The following is a 12,047-nucleotide window of genomic DNA, read 5'->3' on the forward strand; positions in this document are numbered from 1 at the left end:
CCCAGCACTGACCCATTATGCACAGTATTGTTATTGCTAACCCACGGTGGTAATAAGTACTTTTATCCCATTGAAATGCATTCTCTTTTTATTGTTAATGATGTTGATGAGACTCATTGAATGAAATAATCTGCTAATTAAAATAAAGATTTTGCACTTTTGCTAAATACATGTTTCTGCCTTTATTATCTATTGTACCAGAACTGTGTGAGGAGTCACTAAGGTACTCAGGTGTGTCATTGAAATAGGTCTATCACAAATATTTCCAAGGGCACAACTCCCTAGGTGGAGTAGTTGGCTATATAGTCCTCAATACCACCCCTGTTACATTTGCAATTTCAATAGGGCTTCACACTGGTGTAGTGCTCGGGCTATAAAAGTAAAAAAAAACAATTACAGTACTCAAGTAAATGTACTTTGTTACTGTCTACCACTGACATTAACCATATTAAATTACTATCAATAGCTAAAAGTAGTTTGATTGTAATTGTGTCTTTTCTTTTTTGCACATGCAAATTACATAATGCAGCATAATAGAAGCATGAGATAACTTTATTGTGTTATTTGTTGTCTTTACAGTGATCTGGAGTGCAGATCACTGGGCTCATTTAAAACAACCCTTAAAAATAACTTTCAGGAGGCCAAAAAAGGAGGTAGTACTATTTTCACGTTAGACAGACGACCCCCCTTTTTTGTACATATAGCATTATCATTTTTTCCCCTGCTTTTTTTCTTTTTTGTTTGTATATAGTGTTATCTTTTTCTGTATGTTTGTATTGATATTTGAACTGTGTAACTGTGCTGTTTTACCTTTTTTGCCTAATAGAATATTCAATCAATCAATCAATCTTACTTTGTGTCTGAAGGTTCATCGTTACTGAAGTTCATAGGGAAATCCATTGAGTTGTCACTCCCACAGCTGGGTGTTGGAGAATCCGTGGATGCATTTCTTGAATCATAAAGAAAAACATTTCTATGATCATGAGAAGGGAGAAGAAATCACTTTGTTGCATATACCCAGACATTATTTACAGCAGCGCTACTCAACTCGCGGCCCGCATGCGGCCCGATCGCAGCGTCTTGGCGGCCCCCTCATGGTAAAAAAAAAAAAAAAAAAAAAAAAAACATTTCCGTTCAAATATATGGGTTGCTAAAACATTTTTCAAAAACAAACAGACAGACATACATACAGGTGCATCAATTGTTACAGGTATAATGCATAGCTTTCTATGCATTTCGGGTTTTTGGGGGGGTTTGACCCCCAAATTTTTCAAGCCGCGCGGCTTTGCCGCGCGCCCATGATAGGTTGCTGCCACTGGACATACACACAACACAAAATAAACTGGTACAGTGAAAAGAATATGATGTCAAAATGTACATTTTCTTGTGTGTTACAAAATCGAAAAATCCAAAATAGGACCGTCATTTTTATGGCGGACCCTTGGACTTTTGGTATTTTGCTGAGTGGCCCCTGAGCCATCTTAAGTTGAGTAGCCCTGATTTACAGTGTGGCTGAAGAACAGGTATTTCTGTACAGGTTGATGTCCCCGCAAAAGAGCAAAGGTGATTGGTCGTGTTCATGTTGTGCCATGGATGAAGGCACAAAACACCTCACGCTAGTTGGATCATAGTTGATCATGAATGCATGTAAATATAAAGGGCATATCTCTCATTTATGCCAACATTGTGAAACATCTAGAAGTGGATCAGGTGCCCTTCCTTTGGTCGCCTCCGTGACCTTGAGCGGAGTGTCCCTATGTTCCCTCACAACAAACACTAACCTTAACCCTAACCCCAAGCCTAACCGTAAACGGGGGTAGCATAGGCATGACTCCACCTTAGGTGGGTCATCTACAAACAACACTAAATATAAGAAGCACTAAGTGAGAATAGCAGCATGTCAACAATGAAAATAGATAGACCTTTATTAATCCTGTACAGATAATTCAAGTGCCAGAGGCAGCACAGCAGCTAAGAATATAATTCTGTTTAAATGTTTTGGGACTACGGATGAAAATTAGCTTCACGCTAAATCCGGCATATTTACACCTAATCATGTGCATGTAATTCATACATCATGTTTTAGTGTTCATTAATCTACGACAAGCAGGTCAAAAGTTATGGCAAAATATAAGAATTTACAAATATCGACCGTTCAAAAGTTATAGCCAAAAATAGGAACTATCAAATATCGATCAATCAGACGAAGGGGCAGAGCTAAGTAACACCAATGAAGGACAAGGACTCTGAATAAAGTCCAATGAGGTCACCCACAAGTCAGATCGCACTGGTGCAGTGCTCGGGCCCTAATAATCCTATATAAAAATTGGCTTAAGGAAGGACCGGCCGGCGGGTGGACGGATCTCTGATGTCACGCTCATGTCAGCCATAACCATATAAGGAGTTCCCAATGCAGCTACGCCCACATATGGAGTTTTCTTGTTGTGGCTCAAACATATCACTCAGCTCCATATATGGGCAGAAAAGGGGGCATTTCAGCATGCCCATATATGGGCAAATACTGATGGCATCAGGGATCTCTATACATGGGCATAAAGGGGACAAAGACTGACAGATACAGAGATCTCCAAATATGGGCATATCAGTCGGATTGGCAGTGTGACGTAGGTGTGAGGGCCGCGTAAAAGCCTGAACCTCTGGTAGTGAAAATATGCAACGCGTTGTGAGCTTGTAGATCGTCTATTTTCACTATACTCAAAATAGGGCTTAAGTGGTTAATTCATAATGTATTATTTATGTTTGAGCCAAGAATACTGTAGGCCTGAAATGTACTCAAGTAAAAGTACTAACTGGTCCACTATTCACCTGTTTCTTGGCTGTGTGTTTTCCACTTCCTGTCGGATTTCATTGGATATCATTAGTCATCTGACCGGTTTCATTGGATTTCATTGGATCAAAAGACAGGAAGTGGAACACAGTGAAAAGCCTAGGAAACAGGTGGATAGATGATTATCTTACCTCTCATGTTGTTCAGACAGGCTGCTTTTAGAGGCCACGCCCCCCTCCTCTCTCTCCACAGACTTACTCATGGTAGAGCAGAGACCTTTACACACACACACACACACACACACACACACACACACACACACACACACACACACACACACACACACACACACACACACACACACACACACACACACACACACACACACACACACACACACACACACACACACACACACACACACACACACACACACACACACAGTTATACTGGTTTGGCAGACCTACTACAAAGACACACTACAAGACACAACTGGAGAGAATTAACCAGTGGTAGAAAGTAACTAAGTACATTTACTCAAGTACTGTACTTTTTTTTAATATTTTTTATATATATATATTTTGCACTTTACTGAGTATTTCCAATGTTCTATACTTTTACTTCTACTCCACTAAATCTCAGAGTAAAATATTGTTCTTTTCATTCCACTACGATTGAAAACTTCAGTTACTAGTTACTTTGTTGATTTTTATTATTATTACAAAACATACATTACCCCCTACTTCAGCCCTATATACATTTTGGCCATTTGAAAATAGCAGATCTACAAGCTCACAACGAGTCGCAATGTGACGCATTGTGGGCTTGTAGATCTGCTATTTTCAAACATTTTAGTACTTTTACTTTTGGTACTTTAATTAAGTACATGTTGATACCAATACTTTTGTACTTTTACTCAGGTAAAATTTTGAATTCCAGACTTTTTTCACTTTTACTTTTCACAGCTTCCATGAACTGGAACAAACTCTTTGACTTAATCCAGTAATGTTTAGTAAATATTGTTTTAGAAGTAATTATTTTTAAATGTCATGTGTCTGTTCTGACAACAGGTTAATACTGGATTAGCAGACCTACTACAAACACACATTACAACACACTGCTGGAGACAATTAACCAGTGGTGGAAAAAGTACTACATTCCTTTACTTAAGTAAAAGTATCAATACTGCAATGTAGAAGTAAAAGTATTCAAAATTTACTTGAGTAAAAGTACAATAGTATTGGTATCAAAATGTACTTAAAGTACCAAAAGTAGAAAGAACTCGTTATGCAGAATGTGCCATTTCACAAGTTTTCAAATGTATAGAAATCTTTTGAAAATAGCAGATCTACAAGCTCACGATACGTCTTGTGATGGACTTAAAGTACAATATTTGTATCTGAGATGTAGTGGAGTAGAAGTTAAGTAAAAGTATTGAAAATTGGGATAACTCCAGTGAAGTAAAAACACCTGAAAATGTTACAGTAGACGAGTAAATGTAGTTTAGCACCACTGGAATTAATTAAACTAAATGCAAACGAAAAATAACATTTCCAAATGCAAAAAGTAGACCAACATGTTAAACACACAACAGGAGCTTTAAACACTAAAGGCAGCAACACAAATACTGTAAAAGTGAAACAAACCAAAATACAGTTTGAAAGCAGCAGTTATGTAATGGCTGCCATGAATCTGACTGCCTAGTCAGTGCTTAGACTTCACAACAAACAATAATAAACTAATACTCAGTCACTATATTTCTGCCATAATTAACCCCAAGACAAGCTTTGTTTTACATTACAGACAAAGTGCTTATTTTGAACATGTGTTATGTTCTAATACTTTAATTACCTCATTAACACCTACGGTGTTGTTTTTCTCTCTTCCTTGATCATCAGCATGTTGTCACCTGTCCAAATAACACTACCTGTCTCACACAGGCGGATCTGCCCCTTGTGGCGCAGAGTGGGATAGGTCTTTTCTTAAGATACAAGCTCATAAGACACAATAAGGCTCTTAAAGGCAAGTATGGGTAACTGCAGGCAAAGATGACACTAGAACATGGGCATGTTCACACCAATGGGCGTGTTTACACCACACAGTCTACACAGTCTTTTGAAAAAGTATCATTGGGCAGAATTCTTACAAGGTACATTTGCTGAAACACTTAATCATTTTCTAATTTCTCTCTCTTATACCTCTGTGTTTCGGCTATGAAAAGATGTCATACATAAAACAATCCACCTCAATGTATTTTATACTTTTACATTAGCATACTAACTGTCTTATTATTATGCACCACTTAATGAGACTGTTTCACAATGATAAACATTTGATATTTACCATGTGAGTACATACAGTTACATGATATTTACCATGTGAGTACATACAGTTACATGATATTTACCATGTGAGTACATACAGTTACATGATATTTACCATGTGAGTACATACAGTTACATGATATTTACCATGTGAGTACATACAGTTACATGATATTTACCATGTGAGTACATACATACATACATACATACATACATACATACATACATACATACATACATACATACATACATACATACATACATACATACATACATACATACATACATACATATGTTTCTGTATTATGTTCACATCATAGTACAGCAATATGTTCTACACAGTCTTACTATGCCAGAGATATTATACAGTAGTACTACATCAATATAAGATATTATACAGTAATACTATAGTAATATAATATCATATAATATCATTGTTTCATAGTAACGTTGTACAGAACAGGTCACATGGTCTGACATAAATAAAACTAGGTCATGGAGACGCACAGTGAAACACAGTGTTCTCATGTGTCTTCACTGACACCTAGTGGTTCCCCTGAGGAAGTTCAACAGTAAGTGAAGGTCCTGTAAAACAAGGTCAAAGCTGCTCTGTTTGTGATTGGTTGAATACTTTATGAGACAGAAATGTAAACAGCACGAGGTATCAGGCCCGGAGTGGGCCTGTAATTCAGGCTGGGAGTCAGACACCCTTCCAGGCCACCCTACCCAAACACTAGGCTACATGAACACGAATGCGTCTGCCGCCCGCACTCACACACATGCCTTGTGGCACTGACAGTGTGTCAGACCATAACAATAGTACATTTTGTCTGAGATGTTTCTTGTTAAAAAAAACTAAAAATACAAACATATACCACACACTGTAGACCTACAGTAGTAGTCACTACAACACTCACTTCTACTGTACAGTATGTCACAGGAGCAATCCATAGGAATTCAACAGTTACAGCGTTATTCCTTTACACATTGGCTAAGTAATCACCGGAAATCATTATCACCAACAGTCACACAAAAGTTCTATATCCAGTGCTTTTCTATTCCCTAAATACAACATACCATCACATCTTATCAACAACATGTTTCCCTCAATACAACAGTCACAACAGGACTCCTAAAATAATGCTGTGAAAACATGATTGTCTTATTTTGTCATCAAAGTAGCTTACCAATAGTCAATATGCCAATACCAATATTCAACAAGAGTAGAATAACAATAAGAATAGTAAACGTGTACAGTAGTAGATCTACTGTATGTCAAAAGCAACATTCAATATGAGTCTTATTTCAGTAACATTAAAAGTTGCCAAAGTCGACTCACTCAACTATAAGAGACTAGTAGGTTTTATGTTTATGATGAGAGACATAATACAACAAACCACATCTACAGCACTAAATGGAATAAGCTTTGACAGTAACCTGTACATTAAGTAGCCTAATGCTATAAGGTTATTTTTTACAGCTAAACATTCAGCCAGTGGTGGAAAAGTACTTCAGTAAAAGTACAAAAGTATTCACATCAAAATGTACTTAAAGTATCAAAAGCAAAGGTACTCATTATGTATTAAGTCCCATTTCAAGTTTAAGTGATTTGAAAATAGCAGATCTACAAGCTCACAATGTGTCGCATTGTGAGCTTGTAGATCTGCTATTTTCAAATCACTTAAATATATATAGGGCTGAAGTGGGTATGTATGTTTTGTAATAATAATCAAAATCTACAAGGTAACTATAGTAAATAAAGTTTTCAAATAATTGTAAAAGTACAATATTTTCCTCTGAGATGTAGTTGCATGAGTAGAAGTAAAAGTACTGAAAATTGGAAGTACTCCGTGAAGTAAAAGTTCCTCAGAAGTCTACTTAAGTACAGTACTTGAGTAAATGTACTTAGTTACTTTACACCACTGCATTCAGCCATATAGAATAGCCTACCAATTGTGTCATGTTATGAGCTAAATGTTTACAGGCTGATGAGAACACAATGCTTAGTAACATAATCCTTAGGAACATACAAATAACTCAACATTGTATCAGTTATATGTCCAGCTGTGGACTGTTTGTTGTGGCATCTAGGTCAGTGATTCTCAACCTTCATTTTAAGGACCCAGCTGCAGTGCATAATGTATTGATTAGACCACAGACCTGAGAGCTCAGAATCAGGTTTATTGTCTCATCACAGGTTTACAAGGTAAAAAAGTGGGTGAAATCCGTTTTTGTACATCGTTCCCATCGCAACGTTGTTTCCATAGAAAGAAGAGGGGGAGGAAGACGAGGGGTGGAGGTGGGGCAAGTGGGAAGGAGATCAAACAAGAGAACAACAAAAGGCCAAACAAGTTATCTACATATTTACAATAGTACCTGAGATAAAAGAAAAACTAAGGTGCCTGAGCATAGCAGCAAAGTATGTATACTGTGCATGATATACTTATGGACGTTGCTTTTAGGTGCTTAGAGAAAAAAAAGAGCACAATAAAAAGACAAAAAAAGTCAGTGCGTTATACATGGGATTAAGGTGCAAAAAGTCAGTGCGTGTCGACCACATAATCCACCTAAGGTGGACTGACCCTGGCATAATCCACAAGTAGCTCCATGAGGGAGAGCAAAAAGAAAGTCACTTGTACCTGGTGTAGTCCACAGGTATGTCCAAGGAGGAGCTATAAATCCAAGTCATTTGTCCCTGGTATAATCCACAGGTGTGTTCAGGAAGAGCCAAAAAATAATAATCTGCAACCAGCTGGACAGTAGCTACTGCTAAAGAGCTGCTAAATGATGCATTGTTAATCATATAGCTGGTCTAAAGAGAAGCCCTTGTGTTGAGAAGAATCAGTGTTGTGTAACTTACTTTGACTGTCTGGAGGCTTTGAATATATCAGTCATTTAGAAACAGTCTCCTCCACAGGACAGACACCTTTCAGCTCCTCCACCCTTTTTCTTACTGGGAAGGGGCTTGGGGTCCATATTTGATCAAGATAATATGAGGCAAACGTCATTTAATCTCCTTCTCAGACAGATCTCACAGCTCTCTCTCTCTCACGTTGCTGCTCTGTTTACAACTGCACTTGTGATGGGGGCGGGGCGGAAAGCCAAACAAGCCAATCACGTCTTGATCCTTCCAGAAAAAAAACTTGAATTACTGACTTTTGGACCAATCCAACTAACAGGCACCTATCCTATGTCTGAGGACAGGCAGGACAATCAGACGGCAGGCCACCGGGAATTAATAATAATAAGGGTAATAATAATATTAATAATAATATAATAAACTTTATTTATATAGCACTTTTCAAAAACAGGTTTACAAAGTGCTTAACAATACAAATACAATACATACACACACAGGGAATATAAAGGCAATTCAATGACGGAACATTTAAAAACAAAAGTTTGTGTGGTGATTTAAGATTGCGGGTGGGTTTGTGGGGAGACAGGAGGTCAAAAATTGTCCCGGTCCTCCCGACGGCCAAACCAGGCCTGCGAGGTACAGTCAGACATTTGAGCTAAAAGGATAACACAAAAAAGTCCTATGGGGTTTGCATGTGGGGTTTGCATGTGGTTTCTGTGGAACTGTATTAAACACATACATAATCCATGATTTGATGTATTTTAGACGTCATAAAGGGAAAACACATGCTACATGTTTATCAGAGAAACGTCAAGGATATAAACACAACAAAGTCATAAGACTTGTTTCCATTGTGTAAATTCCTTGGTCTGAGACAAACAATACATTGCAACAAATAACAGGCAGTACAACAATACATAAAACACTCTAGAGCTACACTACTTACGGCATAAATAAAAAGGATCTCATAATAAATATAAGTGGCCGTACTATTCTGCAACATTTTATAAGAGCCATGCTTTGACCTTCTTTCTTAAAAAGGAGATGACTGCTGATGCTCTTTATTGTAGGGGGTAGCGAGTTCCAGTTAAAGGAGAATTTTGGACTAAGTTTTTCTTACCTTTTCTATGATGTTATGATATCTTAGGATGAATGGTAAAGTAGACATTTTTCATAACTCCACCCTTTGTCCGCCACAGCTTAAAACGTGCGCGGATAGGTCTTGCGTTAGATCACATATTTTAATAGCTTTTTTTTATTTATTTTTTTGTGAGATCTGACGTTCATAGTGACAGAACACTATCCAACCAAAAAAATAATCTAAGTCTTGCTAGACGAGATTGAAATCTCGAGATTGAAATCTCGTCTAGCGAGACTTCTGTGTTTTTTTGTTTTTTGGACAGTGTTCTGTCACTATGAACGTCAGATCTCACCAAAAAAATTAATTAAAAAAGCTATTAAAATATGTGATCTAACGCAAGGCCTATCCGCACACGTTTTAAGCTGTGGCGGACAAAGGGTGGAGCTACGAAAATGTTCTACTGTAGCATTCATCCTAAGATATCATAACATCATAGAAAAGGTAAGAAAAACTTAGTCCAAAATTCTCCTTTAAAGATGGGGTGCCATGATATTTTTCAACCCTAAAACCTGATCATAAGGTATTATTATTATGTAAGGATTTTTTTCAACAAAAAAAAAGTGTACAGAAATGGTTAAAATTATGTTTTTATGTGGACACGCCTCCAGTTCATTAAGTATACCTGGTTCTCACCTTAGCACCTCCTCCACCACCTTAGCACCACCCACCTGTCCTAGTCCCTCCTCCTCCTCATGCCCACACCTGTTGTGTTATGATAATGAGGGGGAGGGTATGGCTTTGTGATGTCACTAAAGCGCTGTTTCTCTATTGGCACGTTTGACCCTCAAGGTTTCAGCCTCCATAGAAGACATAAAACACCATAAAAACACCACCGGGGGGCTTTATGAAGTTCTATCAACCTCATAGACACATGAAAAACAGAAAAAGTGCAAAAACATGGCACCAGCTCTTTAACTGCTCCTCCAAATCTAAATGAGTGTTTTCTCATTTCGGTGGTGAATGTGGGCATGCAGGGACAGGTCTGCTATGCTGGCTCTGGCAGTGGTGGAAGAAGTACTCAGATATTCTACTTAAGTAAAAGTAGCAATACAACAACAAAAAGAAAGAATACTCTGTTCGCTGATGACTCGGCACTCCTGATCTCGGGAGAGGACAAGTTGCAAGTTGAGGAAGCGCTCAGCTCCAAACTCTCCAAAATCCATACTTGGCTTACCGATAACAAACTGTCATTACACCTTGGGAAAACTGAATCCATTCTCTTTGGGACCAAACATTCCCTCAGACACGTGGATGTAAATGATTTCAAGGTCAAAGTCGATGACACAATCATCTCTAACAAAGAAGATATGACCTATTTGGGTTATGATGTATATATAGGATATATATGTATATATAGGATGTATTCTTGACAAATACCTGACAGGTGAAACAAAGGTGGTCAAAAGAGTATACCAGAGAACCAGATATATGGGCAGAGTTTCCTCTTTTGTCAACCCTCAGGCCCTCATGACCCTCTCAGGGGCCCTGATTCAGCCCCTTTTTGACTATGCTTGCTCCTCTTGGTACTCCAACACCTCAGTGTCACTGAAGACTAAGTTTCATTCAAACCTCCCAAAACAAACTGATTCGGCTACTCCTCGGTCTGGGGACCATGACCATGACCCACCTCTCTCCCACCCATTTTGCCAGCCTAGGCTGGCTCAGGGTGGAAGGCAGGGCCAAACAACTAAAAATGGGTCTGGTCTTCAAAATTGTAAATGCAAATTAGCCTGAAATGCTTTCACAATGCTTTTATAATACTTTTAGACAAAGTATTATAAATGTAATTGTGCTGTTTACATTTTTTGCCTAATAAAATATTCAATCAATAAAATAAAAACAAGTTCAAAATGTTACTCGAGTAAAAGTACAAAACTATTGGCATCAAAATATACTTAAAGTAAAAGTACTAAAATGTTTGAAAATAGGGTATAGAATAGGGCTAAAGTCCGTTAAATAATTGAAGTGGAGTAAAAGTACTGTATAGAAGTAAAAGTAAAATATGGAGATAAGAGGTTTCCTGCAACAAACCAATATGCAATGTGGCCCCCTGGTGGCCCCCTGGAGTAAGTGTGGAAATATAGTGGCCCTCTCCATGGTCAAAGTTGCATCACCCCTGATCTGGACCATCAGGACACCATGAAGCGTCCATTTGACCATGTGTTCACATGGACTGATTCAACCACTGAATGAAACACATTCAGAAGGACTTTGATCATTTTATAGTAGCTTTATATTAATGTTGAATATAGTCTATAGTAAATACAATAAAAACATAACCTGAGCTTTGATCATTTTATAGTAGCTTTATATTAATGTTGAATATAGTCTATAGTAAATACAATAAAAACACAACCTGAGCTTTGATCATTTTATAGTAGCTTTATATTAATGTTGAATATAGTCTATAGTAAATACAATAAAAACACAACCTGAGCTTTGATCATTTTATAGTAGCTTTATATTAATGTTGAATATAGTCAATAAAAACACATAACGTTGATTGATTGATTGATTGAATCCTTTATTAACAACATTATTAGATTTGGTTAGACCTACAACCAACTACCAATTACAGTCTCCCATATTCGAATACTGGGCCCTGATTGGTTACCCACGTCTTCTGGAGCAGGAAATGGATTCTGTATGGAGCGGTGCCAGACCCAAATCACAGAGGGCAATTTTTTGCAGATTCGTCTGGTCCCAGGATATTAAACTGTGTGCGTGCGTGCGTGCGTGCGTGCGTGCGTGCGTGCGTGTGCGTGTGTGTGTGCGTGCGTGTGACAAAATGTGTCTTTTCACACACTAGAAATTATATGTTATGGTTTTTAATGCAGTTTTATATTTAGCTACTATATCATCTTTAAAAAAAATCTTGAATTTATAGATAGAAGTGCACATTTTTAGGTCGTTCACAACTATTCCATAATATCA

General features: G+C 37.7%; 1 protein-coding gene across 1 annotated transcript in view; it reads right to left on the reverse strand.

Annotated features, from left to right (window-relative positions):
• LOC308103072 (uncharacterized protein) overlaps positions 1 to 12,047 on the reverse strand; it is a gene marked incomplete at its 3' end in the record, with an annotated part of 163,861 nt that overhangs the window by 21,825 nt on the left and 129,989 nt on the right. The window contains exons 8-9 of the mRNA XM_080452920.1: positions 2,980 to 3,064; positions 854 to 949 (exon numbers count right to left, since the gene is read on the reverse strand). Of these exons, the coding sequence (XP_080309046.1) occupies positions 854 to 949; positions 2,980 to 3,064 (181 nt within the window). The remainder of the gene's footprint in view (positions 1 to 853; positions 950 to 2,979; positions 3,065 to 12,047) is intronic.

Source organism: Gymnoscopelus braueri, assembly GCF_963280865.1.
Source record: "Gymnoscopelus braueri genome assembly, chromosome: 16".
In the NCBI taxonomy this organism is placed as follows: domain Eukaryota; kingdom Metazoa; phylum Chordata; class Actinopteri; order Myctophiformes; family Myctophidae; genus Gymnoscopelus; species Gymnoscopelus braueri.